At 32.8% G+C, this 21482-nt stretch overlaps 1 protein-coding gene across 1 annotated transcript; it reads right to left on the reverse strand.

The window, feature by feature from the left end:
- Nucleotides 1-16082: 16082 nt before the first annotated feature.
- Nucleotides 16083-18847, reverse strand: LOC112784873 (transcription factor bHLH61). The gene is made up of 4 exons (XM_025828207.2): nucleotides 18512-18847; nucleotides 18241-18366; nucleotides 17466-17636; nucleotides 16083-16586 (listed from the first exon to the last, which is right to left on the reverse strand). The coding sequence occupies exons 1-4, from the start codon at nucleotides 18590-18592 to the stop codon at nucleotides 16464-16466; spliced, it is 501 nt and encodes a 166-aa protein (XP_025683992.1). The 5' UTR covers nucleotides 18593-18847; the 3' UTR covers nucleotides 16083-16463.
- Nucleotides 18848-21482: the final 2635 nt, after the last annotated feature.

Genomic DNA, 21482 nt, shown 5'->3' on the forward strand with positions numbered 1-21482 from the left:
GAGACCAAGCTCTGATACCAATTGATGGTTTCAGTGGCTAAGAGAAGGGGGGGTTGAATCTTAGCCCCCTTTTTATGTTGCTAACGCTTGCTGAACTCAGAGGAGACTTTTCTGTTTTAGCTCGTCTCTGGACACGAGACTTTTTGTTTTTTCTCGTCACTTGCCACGAGACCTTTTGTTTTGTCTCGTCACTCGGCACGAGACATTTTAGTTTTTGCTCCTGTGCAGTAGAAAACAGAAATGGAGTTGAAGAGAAGAAGGATTACACCCAGATATATCCTGGTTCAGCTGCTAAGTGCAGTGCAGCCTATATCCAGTCTCCATCACAAACATAATGGAATTTCACTATAATCAATCTGATTACAACTTGTAAAGTGCTAACCCAACTTACAAGGGGATTCCCACAGAATCATGAAACACAACATAGATGAACAAAGGAACTCTAAGACATCTATGGCTTTTTCTTTTAATTTTGCACTCTCTGCCTTTTTCCGCTCTATGGCTTTTTCATTACAAACCTCACTGTTTGCCTTTTTCCATGAGACTCAAGACATGACAAAATTAAACAGAAAAATACAAAACAGAATACATTGAAGGAGAAGAGAAAACTGTTAGCTCAGGTAGCTCTGAGAACACTGTGCCTTGCACTCTCAAATCTTCTCCTTGCTTCAAACAGTGGCTGTCCACCCTTATTATAGAAGAGGGGAGCCTCCACTTATTGAAGCCAAAACCGAACCAACTTCTTCCTCCTTCAACAAAAACGGTTCGGCCACATAGAGAGAGAAGAGATAACCATGTAAAACCCAACATGCAATTACCTCTGGACCTTTCTTGATCATCACCCTTCATCAATCCGAGCTCTCCATCCTTGGCTTGCTCTCCAAGATGGATTTCTGGCCCTTGATGCTTCATGATGATGATGACTTCATCTGCTTCAATCTCTGCCTCAACCATCACTTCGCCACTCTAGCTACTCCCTGTGGTGGTTGAGCAGAATCAAAGACAAGCCATGCTTCAAGAATCTCCCTTGCTGGCCGAATCTTCTTCGTCCATTTTTGAGCATGAAAGGTTCAAGATACATCACCAAATCTAACCAAATATGGTGAATATCTCAGCCACAGCTCATTTTTATTTTAGTATATTTTCTTGCCATCATTAGCTTGATGGTCTTGATCACAATCACACGAAAGCCATGCTTCGAGCTCTTCGCTGTGGTGGCGGAGGAAGAACTCCAACCAAGTGTGCTTTTGTGGGCTGAAGACAGTGATCAAGAAGTTTGGGACAAAAAAAATCCTGATAGATTGTTCCATGCTTGTCCAAGATACCGGGTGAGTTATGAATGTAGTCTTGTTGAAACTTGTAATTATTTGAGTGGGATTTTGACATTTTTGTACCCTAATGTTGTGCAGAAGGACAGCCACTGTAATTACTTTAGGTGGGCTGAGGATAACGAGTATGAAGGATTAGAGCACTTAGGAGATGTTAAAACCATGGTTCTAAAAATCGAACCGGACCGGTCGGTTCAACTGAAATAACCGGAAACCGGTCACCTAATCGATCCGGGTAAGGTCAAAAACCGCCTGGCAAAAAATTGATAAAAAACCGGCCAAACCGGTGGTTAACCGGTGAACCGGGAGAACCGTCCGATTTTTTAGCGGTTTTTGGTTTGAAAGAAAAAATGCTAAACGGCGTCGTTGTCTATTTAAAAAAAAATTCATAAAAAGAAACCTGATCCCCAACGCACCCAACCCCATTCCTCTCTTCTCCTCACCTCTCTGAAACTGAACTGCAAATTTTATATTGAAAGCACAAAGAACCCTAGCCCTCCAGCCACCGCAGCCAGCCAGCCACTGCGCCCCGCAGCCCCCAGATCCGCGCAACAATACTTCATTGTCATCGACAAACTCGTCTCCGCTGGGTAGAAGCGTCTTGTTCGGAAGCTCCGTCGCCGTCGCAGGAGCTATGTCGCCGTTGTAGGAAGCTCCGTTGCCGTCCTAGGAAGCTGTGTCGCCGTCGTGTGGAAGCTCTGTGGCCGTCGTCTCCTCTTTTCGAGCGCGCTCTCTCTCTTTTCGCCGGTGTCACCGTCTCGTTGGTCGTCACTGTCTCTCCCTTTCCTCCTCGCCACCGGTAAGCACTGTGGCTTGGATTTTGATAATACTGTGTTCGCCGTGTCACCTCCTCCTCCCCGTCTCCTCTATTTGCTGGCTTTACTGTTAATAATTGAGTTGCTGATTTAGGGTTTGTCATTCTGAGTTACTGATTTTGTTAATTTGTGCTTATTTTGTTAAATTTTTTGGAAAGAATTTGTTGTTGATCCTCAGATATTGTGTTACTGATTTTGTGAATTTGTTATTTTATTCTGAGTTGCCAATGTTTATGAAATTGGAGTTGATTATAATGATCTTCAGATTCTGAATTGCTCTTCTGTTGAATTTGGAGTCTGGTTTCTGGACAGAACTTTTGTTGCTGTTGCATTTTTTTTGGTTGATTGTAACCATTGTGAGTTGCTGTTTTTGTTTGTTTTTTTTTATTTTATTTTTGTTGATTATAATTATTCTGAGTTGTTTATTAGAATGATTTTGGAATAATTTGATATTTTTTGGATTAAGTCTGAGTGGTTGTTAATTATGATTTGTGATGAAGAGTTTCTTTATTTTGGTTTTACAAAGCATGAAACCCAGAACATCTCAGTTCTATTGGTAAAAAATTATAGGATGAAGATATAATTATATATGTTTAAAATTATATATAAATTTTTAATAATTTTTTAATATTTAATTAAAACCGGTTGAACCCTGATTGAACCCTGGTCGAACCAATAAACCAATAAACCAGTGACCTTACCGGTTTATTGACCGATCCGGTTCTCGCAACCTTGGTTAAAACTGATGCAGAAATGGAGAGTGATGCTGTTGTCTTGAACCATAACATATCATGGAGAATGATGAGTTTAGAAGCTGAAGTTAGAGCACTTAGGATGCAACTGTATTTTGGATTAATAGTTGTGATTGTGGTTTTTATGATTACGTGTATGTTCTTTAGTGGGAAGTGAAGCAGTTATTGTGAAAACATGGATTTTGTGAACTTTGATAGTTTGTTGTTATTATGAAAACCTTGTATGTTCATGTTTCTTTACTAGTAAAAATGTTATCTACATGCAACATTATTGTTGATCATAACATAATGTAAGCAAATCAGAATAAGCAGAATTAAAATTAAGTGAAGTAGGAATAGCATAACATCACCAATGGTGTACTAGTTTTCATTGTCTCAGATTCAAATACAACATTGTTTTAACATGATAATAACACAAGGGTAGTAGCTGACAATCGAATAGCAATATACCATAAAGGGCTATACAAAAAACAGGGCTATTGAAGATACCACAACTACCACATTGTTTATAAATAGCAAATTTTGGCCCTAACAAAATAACAGATACTAATTGCCCTATATTTTATGTCTTCAAGTCTTGAAGTCATTCCATGTCTTTTTTTCTGGGAGGTTTGAAACCCGGAGTTGGAACAAATGTCATGAAGCTAGCAAGTTTCTTGGCTGTTGCGGAGCTGCTACCCTTGATCGTTTCAGCAGATACAACAACTGGTCCTGGAGAGGCATGTCCCTTTGCCCTGGCCCTGGTGACATGAAGTTTTGGAGGCCTTCCTCCACCTCTAGTCTGCATCAAACAGTTATCATCATTGTCTCAAATAAAAACAGCTACAAGTAACTAATTCTCAATTTAAAACTGTTTAGAAGATAACCTGAGTAACATTGGTTGAGGTCTGTGATTGTTGTGTCAGTGGAAGCTGAGCATGCTGAGTAATAGGAATTTCAGTCTGTTCATCTGGAGCAGCTGTTGCTACTGCGGTAGTGTCTGTATAGGGTGAGTGTGATCTACCTTTTCTGCTTTCGGACCAGGTGCAGGTTGTGGTGGTGGAACAGCTGCAAGCTACAACTGCATTATCCTTGCTTTCTCTTGAGCATCGTCTTGCTTTTTCTTGCTGCAAGTTCTCTTGTTATGTCCCACCTCTCCACAGTACATGTACCGAATTGGAGCATACTTCCTTTTTATTTTTGTCTTCGTGCCACTGGGTCCTTCAGCCTTGTCCTTCCTTCTATTTGTTATTGGTCTGTCTGGTTTAGGTTTGATTGGAGGTGGAACAGGTGCAGGAGAACTGGTTTTCTCCCATAGATCTTGCACTACAAGAAAAAGGCGCATTTGTAACAAAAAATATTGTTACAAAACGTCGAAATTTTGAAACAAAAGTTTTTTGTAACAAAAAAAGGGTCCATTGCAGTAAGTCCCGTTACAAAAAGTTTTTGTAACGAAAAATGGAACTATTACAATTCAATACCATATTTTATAACAATTTTTTCTGATACAAAAAACCAGAAGCCGTTACAAAAGTGGTAACAAATTTTAATCTTGAAGGTATTTTTCGTAACAGTCAATTCTTTTCCTATCAAAAAATTTTGTTACAAAATGTAACATGATTTTGTAACATTTTTTTCCTTTAGTTACGAAAGCAAATTAATTATTTTATAACAACTTTTTTTATTACAAATTACATGCATAATTTACTAAATTATTTTTTAAATTAACTAATATATTAACGATTTTAATAAGCAAGTTTACATTTATATAATATGCAAAAACATACATAAGTCAAACAAGATCCTTTTAGCTAAAATTATCTTGAAACAAAATAACATTAGCTAGTGAGTACATTGATTAGTTCAACCAAAACATAAAAGTTCTAACATAGATTAGTATCTCTATGCATCAAAACATTCTTGAGCCCTCAAGGTAGCATATGGTCACCATTTCAGCACTCCTGTAAATAAGAAAAACCGAAACAAAAAAGTTCGAAACAAGATATAACACTAATTATAATTTTTCCACTAAGTTTTATCTAAAATGTTTAGAAAAATTTCGGCAGCACCTCCCCTAAAACTTGGATATTTCCACCGTCCACGGTTCCAACAAACACAACCAATTCACAACTTATGTCTCAGCCATACCCAACCAAATTTATCAAACCAAATAATAGGACATTTGTCATTTTTCAACCATGACACAAGTAAAATGTGATAAATAAATCTATATACAAATTAAAGTATACTAATATAAAATGGGAATCATCTACGAAAATGTATTAAAACCATAAGCAACTTTAGAAGTACCTTTAGGGTCTAGTTTGTTTCATTGTCAAAGAGCGCTATGAGAGAGTTCACAACAGCTTGTTGAGCTTCCAATTGAGCTTTCACTCGAGTTTATTCTTCCTTTTGGCGTGTTTGTTGCTTTTTAAGTTTTTCTTTGAGCACATCTATTTTCTTTGTTAGCTCCTCACGGTCTTGCATTGCCTCTTGAAATTGTACTTGAATCCTTAACTTAGATTTCTAAGCCTTTATGCCATAACCTAGCATCACAGCGACTATCACTTTCAAAGGGCTCTATGTAAACTAAATTCCAAGGCGGTTTTCTATAACTCCACAATACAAACTATCCTAATTCAATGCATTGTAAAAAACACAAAATCAATAACAAAATTGAATTAATATTTCTATGTTAATGATGATGATGTAGTTACCTAAAAACACAAAAATTTAAGAAAACAAAAAGTATCAAAATCACCAAAAAAAATACAAAAAATAGAATCAAAATAATAAGGAACTAAAGTAAAATAATAAGGCACCATAGAACATGATAAAAGAAGAGTTTGCTAGCAAGCTTTCGTCCAAACTCAACAGCCTACACCATCAGACAACAATCACAAAAATAGTAATGACACCTAAGAATTGTACCAAGATAATCAATTAAAATATTCAGCAGATTTGTCTGATCATATGATTAACAAATATAAAATGATCAAAGAATATGAAACAAAGACTACATATGAGAATTTCTGCAAGGGTTTTAGTTGTATATAGGGTAATTAAATCCATACCTCTGGGCTTTCTAGATACTGACCTTCAGACAAGAGTACTCTTGTGCATTAGTATTGACTTTAATTTCAGCTTCAAATCCCTTGGAATTACTCCCTTGCACTTCTTGAATAGAACTAGTTTCAGATTGCAAATCCTTGCTCTCATCAACATTAATCAACTCAGATTTCACACCTTCAACCTCATTCATCTTACCCCGATCTTCAGTATTGCTAACCTTTTCGATCGATTGAACGCTCTCTTCATTCTTATCCACTAAATCTTGATGTTCCATGGTTAAAAATTTAAAATGAACCTAAGATTTCCTCGTCAACAATGCAAAAACTGAAAGTTTACCCAATAAAACATAAGCCCTGTGATATTGCCAGTTACCAGTCCATATTTAAAATACTAATCATTCGATTGTTCTAATTTTAGACGGCAGCAGAAAAATATAGTAAGATTAAGACTAAGAACTAGAGCAATAGTGAAGTATTCCAATTCCAATAGCAGAACACATCGAATAATCAGGACTGCGAGAATACAAACAAAACAAAACAAAAAATGGCATGATTAAGAAGCTAGGCAAGGCATGCAAACATAAATTTCATAATAACATAAATTTCATAATAATTTCAATTCTAATTCGTTGCTTCTAAATTTTGGTGAGATTATAGTCAACATCCCTAAGTTTCCGAATCCACAAGTTTCAGGTTCATATCACTTCATTTGATTAATTAATTATCAATTGAAAGTGGAGCCCTGTTTTCATAAACCAGTTCAGAGTTTCCAGCAAACAACCGAGCTTCCAAGTGACTTATCTAAGTCTACAAAATAAATATGAACATGAAACTTGTACTCACTTAAAATAGACTGATAGATCTTTAAAATCCTTTTGAAATCAACTCAAAATTCTGTTTAAATTAAAAGTTATAGCGTCTGAAAGTTGGTACTGCAGAACCAGAAAACCAGAAAAATCTGCAGCAACTACTAAACTTCAAAAAATCATATCTTCCAAACCACTTGGCCAAATTCCCTGAAATTTTTATGGAATTTTCAGGACACACTAAAGTTTTACAGAAAAATAATTTTATCTAAAAATTAGGTCTGGACTACTCCCAAAAAGTCATTCGTTCTGCTGCCAATTATGCAGATTTCTGCAGAAATTCTGCACAAAGTATTTCCCACAACCTCACATACCAAATCCTATATTCAAGCCTAGGATTCATCTAAAATCACATTTCTAACTTTATTTTGACTAACCAAAAGTTGCCCAAGAACTCTTAATTCAATATATCACAATTTCATATCATAGGTGCAAAGTAACCATATTATCACAGCATCTATTCTTCAGCATCTCATCTATAACATATCTCAAGTTCTGATTCATCAAATCAATTTCCAGCAGCCATAGCAACATTCCATACACAAAATCAACATCAACAAGTACTAGTAGCAAGTATAACTTCAAAATACACAACATCGTCAATAATTACTACATTAAATCATTAAACCAATCACCAACTACAGCCATGATTCAACTCAATTCTAACAATTATTCACACAAAGCAACCATAAACCATTTGCAGTTACTCATTTAATTTTATTGGCATTCATAACTTAAAATATTTATTTTTCAAAACAAATCCCCTACCTCAGCTAGTCGAACTCAGAAATTAAATATGACAAACCCTCTTTTGTTCTAAATTTGCAGCAGCGGCGGCATTCCAACATAACCAGAACAGCAATAGTGTCAATTTCCTAAGGCAGCGACGATGGTTGCACTAGGACAAAGGATTCGAATTGAATAGAAATCAAGAGTAAACACAACTCTGGAAATTTAGGACAAGGAATATACTAAATCAAATCGTTCACAAGTATGGCAATGACAAATTGAAGTGTGTAAATAAAACAGAATTAAATAAAAGAATAGACTAGAACCAGAACAGTAATAGTGCTACCGGCAACAACAGCAATGACGTCCTCCTTCAAGTTTGACGATGGCAGAACAACAGCTCTAATAGCGGCTAACTCCGGCGGCAATAGGACATGACGGAGTCAAACCCTAGCAGTGGCGGTGGTGGTTTGACGACGTGAAGGCATGGCGGCACAGAACAGGGCCTCGCTCCTACCCTGGTCCTTCGCGTTCGTCTCTCTCTCTCTTCGCGAAGCCCGCACACCGCGACAACCACGGCGGCGACAATGAAACTCCAACGGCGATGGAGGCAAGGCAGCGGCGCAGGCAGCAACGCTTCCCTCCTCTGCGCTACCTCTTCTCCCTCGATGACCCCTCCCTCTCTCGCGCACGGTTTCTTGCATCGATGGCGGCTCGGCAGCAGCAGCAGTGACAAGCCCAATTCGACGGCGACATCACGAACGGCTTCCCCTACGGCGGACCAGACGTGAGCAGAAGGAAGCTGAACGGCGGTGAGGCGCGACGCCAGTGCAGCAGCCTTCTCCTTCCTTTGTTTCCCTCACTCTCGTATATCTCTCTCTCTCTCTCTTTGCTTTCTTTCTTTGGATTTCTGTTGCTGGGTGTTAACATTTTGAAAGAAAGGGAAGCGGTGTGACGGTGATGAAAGGCTGAACGTGGCTAATTGAAGATTGAACAAGTAGTGGAGGGGGGTTAGGTGTGTGTAGATTGGGTAAAAGGGGTTAGGGTTTTAACTTGGGAATTAGGATTTTGTGTATGAAATTGAAAATTTTAGATAATTTAATAATTTTGATAAAATTAGGGTAATAGAGTAATTGAAAACTAATTTTAATCTAATACTAATATTTATAAAAATATTTATTTAATTATGAACTTAATTTATTTTCGAATAAACACTCTAATTCAATAATTAGAGATAATCAAATTAATTTTTTTTAAAATTATAAAATAATCTTCAAAATCTAATTATTCAAATTAGCGCATATAAAATCCTCATTGTTTTTAAATCACTAAAGTTTTAAATCAATAAAAAAATACTTAATTAATACAAAAAATTCTAAAAATATGTTCTCAAATAAATAAAATAAATCATAAATAATTTATTATTAATTTTTCAAAATCTGAGTAACTACACTACTAAGCTTCTTTTTACTTTCAGCATTTAGTAATGTAGTTTTTTTTTCTTTTATATTTATTTATTTTTATTTATATTTATAATTTAACTTAAAATTTCTTTAAGTTCCATGAATTAAATTTTAATTAATTTTAAAATTTGATTATTAATAAAAATTGTATATTAAGTTTTTAGAAGAATCTAAAATAATATTTATAATTTTTAAAATTTTATTTTTTGAAACAAAATGAAATTATTTTGAAAAAAAATTGTTGTAAAATATACTTATATTTTGTGACAAATAATTAACTTATTACAAACAATATTAAATTTTGTGACAAATTAAATTTTTGTTATAAAACAATTAGAGTTTTTGAAACAGAAAATTATTTTGTTACAAAACAATTGGAATTTTTGAAACAAAAAAAATATTTTGTTACAAAATATTCTGAATTTTTGCAACTTATTTTTTTTTGTTACAAAATATTACTATATTTTGTAACAAAACACCATCTCGTTACAAAAACTAACATTATTTGTAACAAAATAAAACAGGTTGTTACAAAATATTATCATGTTTTGTAACAACTTGTTTCCTTTGTTACAAAACATTATCCTTTTGTAACAATCACTAATTATTGTTACAAAATACTATTTTTTTGTAACAATTTTAAATTTGATACAAATTTTTTGTTACAAATGTTCCATTTTCTTGTAGTGTTGTCCCTTGACAGGATTAACATTGAATTGGTATGTTCTTCTGTACGCCTCCATAGTCAACCATTCGTAGCAATACTCCTCAGGCCTCTTATCATTTTTTTTTCTTGAATGGCCGATATTGCGTGCATACAAGGCATTCCTATATATTTCACAAAAAATAATTTCATTCAGTGAAGTATGTATAATGGTATGCATCTGAAAGAAGAAATCAGTTATGAATTTAACCTGTCAACTGCCAAAACCAGCAGGAGCAAGTATAGTTCCCCAAATCTACCACCATATTAGTTGGCCATCCTTGAACTTCGTACACTTCTTCTTTCGCATCACCCGACCAGTAGGGAGCCCAGTTTTTGGATAACTTAATAAGAGATTCTAGCCTACTTTGCTGAACTGGAGTAAGTATTCCTTGATAAGTCAGAAGCTTCAGTCTATTGTCAGACATGCTTTTCGTAACCATTCTTCGTACCTCCTCTGCCAGGTTCATAATAGGCTTACCTCTGTCATGCTTGGTCTTTGCATTGAAGGATTCACAAGCGTTGTTGCATATGTTGTCTACCTTTGGCCCTTCACTGAAATGGGCTTTGGTCCAAGCTTCCTTCAGCCACTTGGCTAAGTATTCCCAAACTTGTTGATTAATCCTCTTGATTCTAGTCATATTCCTTTCGAACTCAACCGGGGTCCTTGATCTTGCACACTCCCAGACCAAGTCCTTAAGCTCGACGCTGCCCCACTTTTTGGAGAAGTTCCTCCACAAATGCCAAACACAAAATCTGTGTGGAACTGCTGGCACAAGTTCTTTGACAGCAGATATTAATCCCTACACAAACAATCAAACCCGACAAGATTTATAGTCATTCTAGTCCTTCAAAGAATCATCATTAAATCAGAAATGTCCTTAAAAATTAATCGCGATTCAAATTGGTCCTCACCTTTTGCATATCTGAGATGAAACACAAGTTCTTTGCCTCATATTCTCCCAGGTCTGAGAGGAGCAGCTCCAAAAACTATTTCCAGTTCTCTTTGTTCTCAACATCAACAATTGCATATGCAATCACAAAAATGTGATTGTTTGCATCCTGTCCGCAGGCAGTGAGAAGTTGTCCTCCATGTAATATTTTCAGGAATTTCCCATCTAACCCTATCAATGGCATACACCCTGCCTTGAAACCTTCTTACAAGCATCTAGACAGACGTAAAATCTTTTGAACTGAGGCGAATTATCAGTAATGGGAATGACACCCACCTGAACAGTGGAACCTGGGTTGGCAGTTAGCAATTCATGTGCATAATCCCATATCAACCCGTATTGTGCAATCTCATCCCCTTCAACTATCTTCTTAGATGCCTTAAGAGCTCTGATAATTCATGAACTATTCAGCTTCACGTTGCACTTCCTAACAAACTACTCATACACCTCCCTATGCTTCATCTTAGGGTGCTTCCTAAGTTTTGGGTATAACTTATTCACAGTCCATTCCAATGTAGCAGTTCTGTTTTTTCGCTTTCTTGCACAAGTGTGATTGTCAACTAGTATTTTTATCTGCCAGGAACCATCACTGGGGTTGTGTCTATAATATACTACCCATGGACAGTCTTCATACTTACAAATAGCCCTGACTCTAACCTTGTCATTCTTACAGAACCTTATATTCTTACCCCATTGTATAGTATAATCTCTAGTGGCAGCCATAAAATGTTGCTTGGATTTGAAAACCATACTTACCTCAAACTTCAGATCACCAAATTTGGCCTTGTCATTATAATGTGGATACACAGTTGGCCCTTCATCTTCAGAGTCTAACTCCTGGGCAAAATCTTCTGACTTCCATTCATCTCCATCTGATGATTCTTCCCACAAAGATTCGTCGTCTGACTCTGAAATTACATGAAAATAACACAAAATTTTAATACAAAAAAATTAATTGACACAGAAACCCTAAACAAGCAAATTCAATAACTCATACACAATTAATTATAGAATACCTCCATCAGAGCATTCATCAGATTCGATATCCTCATAGCTGGAGTCATCAGTTTCAATAGCTTTGTCCATTGTTCTATCAGCAGCAGGCATATGCTTCTCTCTGTGATCTACTTTCTTGGTCCTAGAAGACTCTACTCCATCAAGGATATGGCCACGTTTTGTAAGCGTGGCTGTAATGAAACCCTGTCGCCACGCTTTTAACACGTCCTTGTTTCTCTCTATGGCCACGCTTTTGAAGCGTGGCAGAAAAAAATGTGGCCATTTCTCTAATCAATTGCCACCCTTACAAAAGCATGGCCGTTGATCCTTTTCGCCACGTTTTTGAAGCGTGGCAAAAAAAAGTGGCCAAATCTCTAATCTATCGCCACCCTCATAAAAGTGTGGCCATTGACCACTTTTGGCCACACTTTTGAAGCGTGACAAGAAAAAAGCGTGGCCATAGGCCTTTTTTCTTGTAGTGCCACTGTCACTGTCACTACTGTATATAGAATCTCCTGCAACTTTTGGAGGCTTGTACAAACTGTCTTCAGCACTCTCATATGAATCATGAGAGTCACTATCATTATTAACTAGAGTTGCCTTAACTTGCCTTCCAGATCTTGTACTGGTTGTAGCTTTTACCTTCTTCTTGATCTTATCGGCTGCTGTAGCCTTGCCAGAAACTTTAGCAGCCTGGGGTTTAGTCCAAGGTTTGGGCTGTTGGATGGCCTTTTCCATGGGCTTTGTTTTGGGCTTTGGAGTGGGCTTAGGTGTGGGAGTACGTGTGGGTTGAGGGGTGGGCTGAGGAGTGGGCTTAGGTGTGGGCTGAGGAGTGAGCTTAGGAGTGGGCTGAGTTTTGGCTCTTTTTAGCTGAGGTGTTTTTTTTTGTTGTCTTACAATAAGGTTGGGACATTGCATTATTCTGGTCCTTGTTCACTTTCTCTGCTTCTTCAGGGATGCTTGGCAAACGTATTACATCATCACCATCCTCGCTCATGCAATCAACCACGTGTGGCTTAGACACTACATGCTCAAAATAGATGTTTATGAGGTGATGATTCCTCCTGCAATCCTTAACCAATGCCAACAGATCAGCGTCGTTTTCTAGCCTCCTCAAGCCATTATCCAGCAGCGTTACAGGCACTTTCCACAAGCAATTGTTCATCTCAGCATATCCTAACTCCTTATAGTATCCCTTCACAAAGAAAACATCTAGAGTGTCTTCGTCTACACCCATTAATACTTCAGTATTATCTGGTTTATAACACAGATAGCCTGATTCATCTGTTTTGAACTTCCCACCATGGTGAAATACAAAGGTCATAGGTGGACCTTCCATCTGAAATCAAAACAGCAACACACACAACTGATGAAAATTTTTTTCATAAAGAGCCAAAGCAGATTCAACATCAACTACCAAAATGAATCTAAAACACACACATGCAGCTACATAGAGCACAAACATTGTTCTCAAGACTCCAAAAACTGGGTCATTCATGGATCATCACCAAAGCCTTAAGCCTGAACACGTTCTCCTAAACCCTAACCTTGCAAACAGTAACAATGGATTTCCAACCATAATACAAGCACATTATTGATCAGGAGATAAAACCACAATCAATCTCAAAAAATAACAAAAGAAAGCTAACCTACCTCTCACGCAAGGCGATGGAGTGCCCTTTTCGGTTGACTAACGTTGTCGCAAACCGGTCACCTGCAACTCCAGCACAATGTCGTCATCGGTCAAGCCTCGTAGTCGCCATTCAATGCTTCGTCTTCCTGGAGGTAACAACTAAGAGAAAGGGATTACAGAGGTTTTTTCTTTTCAGAAGAAGGATGTAACTAGAGACATGTAAGGAAACAGGGATGAAAACCCAAGCGTTGTAACGGGGTGCAAAAAAAATGACGCCGTTTTTGGTTTCGCTGAGGTGTCACACTAACGGCCAGGTCAGCAGATGTTCACGCCGTTACTCAAACATTTGACGGAAGGACTAATGTTACCAATTTTAAATTTTTCGGGGACAGTTTTGATTAACTTTTTCTTATGATGACTAATTTGGAGATCGGGCTATTTTTCGGGACCAATTTGACTATTTACTCATATTTATTCATATAATATACATATTATATAAAAATTTATATTATATTATAATTTATATATAATTTAATTAATTTAAATTTAAGTTATATCAAATATTAATTTTATCTTTCAATAATAATATTATATTTTTATTTTTATTATGAATATTTTGTTTAAATATAATTTTATATATTTATTTTATTAAAATTTATATATTAAAATATTAATAAATATATATTTTAAATTTTAATTTTATATTTTTATTATTTTATAATTTTTATTCAATATTTATGTGAGAGTGATTTTATTAATTTAACAAATAACTTATCTATTAAATTAATAAATTAATAAATGAATAACTTAATCGATTATCGATTCGCTTGAATAGTATCTCACAATAAATACTACTTTTTTAAGGAAATAGATTTTCTCAATTATTAAAAAAAATTAAGAATGTAAAATATGATCTCTAACTTTTTATTAATAAATCACACTTTATTTTCTTAATTATTAACAAAAATTAAGAAAATTCATTCCCCTCTTTTTTCAGCCACACCGTATCAATGACTTCCAATCTTTTTATATTATTAACCCACTTCCCCTTTTTCTGTTCGCTCAACACAATATAATACACACTAACACAAATTTCATCAACGCTCAATTTTCGCAGACATTCTTCTTTCTCCTCTTAAATTAAAACATAATCAACTTTCTCATAAAAAAAAAAAAAAAAAAAAAAAAAAACATAATCAACTTTGAAAATCCTTATCTATTTATTTTTTAAAATATGGAAAGCTTTGTAAATTGTAACACCATTCAGTCCATTCTAACGCTAATAATAAGTTGGTATTATCATATATGTTAGACTACAGAAGCATTTAATTTCACCGTATTCTTACATGAATAGCTAGATGTCAGAATTGAAGGACATAATCAATCTACAATGAATTATGGATTTTTCTCAGGAACTTTAAATTGTTAGTAAGAATAATATTTTACCATTTGGTAGCGAACAAATAAAATCCACTGAGGTGGACCTCCCATACCATATTTCTGTACACCAAAATGCCGTATATATTGCTTTGAATGACCCTCTCTATACACTGCAACATTTGCATGTGATCTGGGTCGCCCATCCTCTCTTTGCGGATAGTGGAATGTTGGAAAGGCAAAGAAATGGTTAATGTTGGTTTAAATATAAGATAAAAAAAAAATTGTTAGTCATTTTAAACTTTTGATTTATTTTATTCTTTATTTTCTAATTTTTAATATTTTTTATTATTAAAATTCTAATTCTATGCCATAAATTATATATTTTAAAACTTAAATTATTAAATAAAGATTAAAGCAGATATAATAAATAATTTTATATTTAATAATTTCAAACTATTTAAACATTATTGCCTATATGTTATCACAAAATGTTTTCTACTAAATTCATTTTAGGGTATAGATTTAAGTAGTTAACTACAACACATATTTGAGGAGTCTTATAATTTACTTATTAACTGAATTTTCACTGATATTAGAAAATAAATGATACTATATATTAACACTAAAACTGATCTCCTTAAAGAACACTTTTTGTTTTAAAATAAAAATGTGTTTAATGAATTACTTTTTATAAATTATTAAGTTTTTTATTATTCCTATTAATTTTTATTTAAAAAATTTACATCAAAATAGACATAAATAATGTAAAATTTTATGTCAGAGATTTATTAATGTCCTAATTAGGAATTAATTTCAGGACATATAGAAACTTTTAGTTGAAAATAACCTTTAAATATTAAAATCACTTTTATTATATTCTAAGACCGAATCTTTGAGAAAATATTCAGTTTGGTCCTAAAGTTATATTCAAGCCTCAATTTAATCCTTGAAATTTTCATTGTTTCAATTTAGTCGCTAAATTTTTTAATTGACTCTATAACGGAAACCACCCCAAAAACTAACGTGATTAAAATTTAAAAAATTTAAAAACTAAATTAAAGCAATTGAAACTTTAAGAACTAAATTGAAATTTGAGTATAATTTTAAGGATTAAACCGAGTATTTTCTCGATTTGTTAAATCTAGAGGATGATGGCTGGATACATCCATGGTCATGAATGTTAGTAACTTTGGAGTGTGAATTATTTGCATTATATTGGTGTTTCCTCAGCTGGTCACACAGATGGATATTAGATTCTTGAGTATAGTACTAGTACTAAAGTACTACTCCATTTTATCCCTCAAAAGTGGGGACATCATTCTCCCTCATTGTTTATCTGTACGGTACCATTTCAATTTCATGCATCTATCTCATGGCCTTATTATTAGCTACCTACATTCATGCTCGTGAACCATTTCAAACAAATCAAAAACATAACTAATTAATAAGTACCTAGCTACACATTATTATTCACATACACGAACAACATATATAATAAATTAAAATTTAGCCAGCAATAATAATAATCATCCATTGTTTTCTTCTCTTTTCTTTTCCCTTGCTTGAGTGCTGGAACATTTTTTTTTATATTAGAAGGTGCTGATAATTAAGATGTGATAACTAACTCTGATTATTGTAGAAGCTTATTTATTTGATTCCTTTATCAATAAAACAGCCACTACATACTTAGGCTTCGAAACTGGAGAGATAAATATAAATAAAATACTACTATATAGTAATAATAGTTATTAGTGACTAATTATAGTAGAAGTGGTGGCCATAGTCAGTTACTGATTCACTGTTGATCATCATCATCATCATCATCATCAGTACTTTGTTGGCTCCAATTCTTGATTGCTTGCCCCACTGCTAGTTTCACAGCTTGTGCATCAATAATACTCTCACCATCCCCTTCATTCTACAAAATTCACAACTTAATCATTCTTAGCCACTATACTTATTTTAAATTATTGCAGAACTTATATATATATATATATATATAACATTATGCACATTGCGTATATGTACACATCAATATTCACATCAAGCCCCTCTCTATGAATTCTCAAATCAAAAATAATATTTACACATCTGAATCAGTTATTATATATTTATATATAAATATATATGTAATTTAATTTATATTTAATATATATTTATATTTTAATATATATTTTATATTAGTAATTGATTTTAACGCACGACTGGTATGATTGTTCTGAAAATGTAAGTATATATCTATTATTTTTAATTAAAAAATATTTTTGAAAATATAATAATTAATTTTAGATTTTTATATAATGAAATTTTCTTTTAAATATTTTGAATAAAAATAAAAAATTATGGATATCTTTTAAGTATATATTAAATATATTTTAAAATGATGTGAATATCATTTGCATATAAGGACATGCGCATGTGACTTCCAAAAATATGGAATAATATAAGAAGTGAAAAAGAAAGTCACAAAATGATATGCACATTGAATATCCTATTTGACATAAATTAAAGAATATCAAGAATAAAAAATAATATTAACAATAGAAAAATATTCAAAAATCATCATAATTTATTGTTTATTATTATTATTATTATTATTATTATTATTTTTAGTCATTAATTTTTTTAATCTAATAATTCAACAACATGACATATTTTTAACAAATACTTTTAAATATTAATAACTAGACTAAAAATAATAAATACTGCTAGCACTCTTAGCGTTTCTCTTAATAATATTCATATCCGATCCATAAGCTTATTATTATGTTATATTATTTCCATAATATTTACTTACTTCTCCTCCAACAGCTTGAAAGCGAAAAGTGTCTGTGCAAGAAACCCTAGCTTCCATAACAGTGAGACCCATCTCTTCAAACACCTCCAATATGGAAACAAGAAGACCTGGACAACTCTTTGCTGACACCACGTTTACAAGAAACCCCTTCTCTAGGGTTTCTACTTTTACCTGAATATTATTCATTCACAACAATACAATGCAACTTCATTATTAAAATGTATCTAATTTTAATCAACTAAACCTTGTGGAAATAAAGTTTGATTAAAAAAAAATTAGTGCTTAATAATTTTCATTGTGGCTCTCTGCCTAGTATTGAAAATTCATGAAACCACTATTTTAGGGTTTACGTAAATTTTTACATAAATTTTAATTTTTTTATTTGTTTTATATTATTTTTTCTTTTACTTTTAAGATTAAACAAGATTTAAATTCTAAATTTTTCGATCATAAAAATTTTAATATCATATTATAAAATCGTTTTTGTTAAAAATTTAAGGTGATAAGAGGAGATATATAAATTATTATATCTCTGACAAATATATATACGGATAATATAAAATATTTTATATAGTTATCTAATAAATTTATCTATATATATTTTGTACCACCTTTCAAGTAGTTAGTAAAAGTTAAACTATGTACACTAGCGGTGAATTTTTTAGTTAATAAATGTATAAAGTTATTATAAGCTAAGATTTGTAACTACAGAGGTAGAGGTGTTAAACTCTTTTTTTCTTTTTTCTTTTACTTGAGAAAATATATATATACATACCATAGGCAAAGGATTTTGGTGAGTGGATGTTTGTGCAGCCGCCATGTCTTGATTGAGTCTTTCTACTTTTTGCTTTAGATCTCTGATGTACTTTGATGCATCGATTATAATCGACGTCTTGTTAAGCTGCCACATATATATAACAATTATCAATCAATATTTTTCAATATCTAATAATTTTGAATATATCCAGATATCTATGGTAGAAAATAAAGACATGTAAATTTAGGAAATTGAATGAAATTAGAAAGAAGAAAAAATGAATAATTACAGCATGAGAGTTAGTAATGGAACGAAGAAGTTGCAGCTTCTCGTGCAATAGTGCTGCTCTCTTTTGCTCTCTAGAAACCATGAGAGAAGAGTGAGTTGTTTTCTGTTTCTTCTGTTTTGCTATATATATCAACTTTTGCAGATCTCTATCTGAAGCTGTTTATATATAATTAGAGAGCTACGAACTTCCTATAACGGAGACCTCTCATCAAACAACACTACCTACTTCTATTTATTTATTTATTATTGTTGTGTTTTCTTTTTCTTTCTTGTTTCTCACATGACTGCCTAAGTTTCTTCACAATGAATATACTATATAGGCTCTATCTCTTCCTCCACTATTTTACTAAAATACCCTCTTTTATTTCTAATAGTAAAAAATTTGAGTCCTCATAATTCTAATAATAAAATTTATTAATTAACTAATTTTATATCTATGAAAGATTATTGAATTAGTTTAATAAAATTACACAGTGAATCAATCATGAAGTACATTTGTCTAATATTTTGAATAATTTTGTCAAACTAAATAATTTATTTTTTATGAATATTGAATTAGTTATTTACATAGTTTATGGTTAGATGCTCTCACGAGCTATATTTTTGTAAGGGTTTTACTAGTTAGACAATCATTTTTGTAAATAATATGAACAATAAATTTTAGAATTGACTTAATATATATGTATCTAATAATACTATATATGATTAATATACATAATTAATTATTGCATATCTAGAAGCCAATGGAATATTATAATGAGTTTAATCACTATATGTTTTTCAGTAATATTTTATAATATAAAATTAAACATGCTATTTAAAAAGTAATAAGAGGTTGCGTTTTTCGTAACAATAATAATGATAATTATTGAAAAGAAGAATAACTTTAAATAATGTTCCATTTTTTAAAGGAAAGAACTTAAGATTCATTCAACTTTTCCAATCAATATTCTCTTATTTTCTCTTCCACTCGCTTTTTTCATTGTTAATTTAAATAATATAAAAAATACTATGTTCACAAAAAAATTAACCACTAAATATTTATGGATAAATAATATATGTTATTTAATTAATTTTTAATATATATTTTATATTTTAACATGTATTATTTATAGGTAACTACTTTTTATATTTTTGTAATATAATTAAAAAAATTATGTTTAAAATTTTTGTTGACTAATTATTTATTAAAAAAGAGTTAATTATTTCTAGTTCGTTTGGTCATTTTTAAAATGACTATATCAATATCACCGACTTATTACTGTTATAATTTACTTTAATTTTAGTGAGTGTATACTAATATATAAATTTAAATAATATATAAGTTAGAATTAAAAAACATGCACAAGCGTAATTATATTTTTATGAATCCAACTGTTAAATGACTATAGTTCATAATGATTCTTGGGGTTAATAAATAAAATAATGAAGATCATTTGTATTAAATTTTACCAAAATCTAACATCATTAAGTGTATATAATTGAACAATTCTTACTTATATAAATTCTAAGCAAATATATTATATTAATTTTAAATTAATTTAATTTTTAATGTATTATAAATTCAATAATTTTATAACTACATTTAATAATGTTACGGCATTTAATAAAAATAATAATTTTTATATTAAATATATAAATAATTATAAAAAATAAATATAATTAAATAATTATTTAAATAATACATCGAAATTAAATTCTTAAAAATATAATAATATTATTTGGTCATAATGAATTGTGTGGGAATGATGAGCTCGTGATATATAATGAAAGAATTGGTCATCGAAAGAAGTGAAGGAGAAGTAAGCAACAAAAGGATGTTTAGTTGTGATTTGGGAATGCCTCCAAACTCACACACTCACGGGGCCTTTTTATTTTGTTTTAGTCTCTCTCTCTCTCTCTCTCTCTCTCTCTCTCTCTCTCTCTCTCTCTCTCTCTCTCTCTCTCTCTCCACACGTGCCATCCTACCCGTCTCACACTTTATGGATTGGACAATGGAGACACCCAAAACCCAGTTTCATTTTCATTCTTTTCGTTCTTTTCCCTCTTAGCTTGAAACTTGAAAGTGAGCATTTTAAATTTTTATCATTATTTACATGCATTGCTAGCTGGCCATATATATAAACCATGCATGCATAGTTCCAATAAACAGATCAGCTTCCATTACATAGAAACAATATTCGTTATTAATTAATATATAATCATTATTATTAATCAAGTGAGGTTGTGGAAATGTTAGTTCAGAGAGAGGATCAAGAACAGAGGAAAGTTTACAGAGGAAGTCCTAGGTCAAAAGCAAGTTACTTCTGACTGAGACAAGAAAAAATAAGACTTACAAGAGCAAAAACTCAAAACTCTAATTACTCCATCTACTATATATACTTCCTTAACTAAATCTGTTAACTAACTGTTCACCACTATTAACAGCTGTATAACAAACTTTTCCAAAACTGCAAAGTGTGTAACTAACTTGCTAATTAATTTGACTCCTCATGTGATAGCCCCTCTCAAGTTGGAATTGGCAAAATCAACCATTCCAAGCTTGCTATGACATCTCTCAAAAATGCTTGGAGCTAGAACCTTTGTAAATATGTCTGCAGTTTGGTTTGCAGTGGAGATTGGGAGTAATTTGATAACCTTTTCTTGCCATTTATCTCTCACTATATGACAATCCATCTCAATGTGCTTTGTTCTCTCATAGAAGACTGGGTTTGCTGCAATGTGTAATGCTGATTGGTTGTCGCAATATATGGCTATTGGCTTCTCCAACTCCACTTTCAAGTCTTGCAAGATGTAGGTCAGCCACTGAGCTTCCCTAGTTGCCATTGCTAATGCCCTGTACTCTGCTTCGCATGATGAACTTGCAACTGTATTTTGTTTCTTACTATTCCAAGATACAATTGAAGTTCCCAAAAAAAAAACAATACCCAGATATTGATCTTCTACTATCCGAACATGTCCCCCAATCACTG

This window comes from Arachis hypogaea, chromosome 20 (genome assembly GCF_003086295.3).
Source record: "Arachis hypogaea cultivar Tifrunner chromosome 20, arahy.Tifrunner.gnm2.J5K5, whole genome shotgun sequence".
Lineage (NCBI taxonomy): Eukaryota > Viridiplantae > Streptophyta > Magnoliopsida > Fabales > Fabaceae > Arachis > Arachis hypogaea.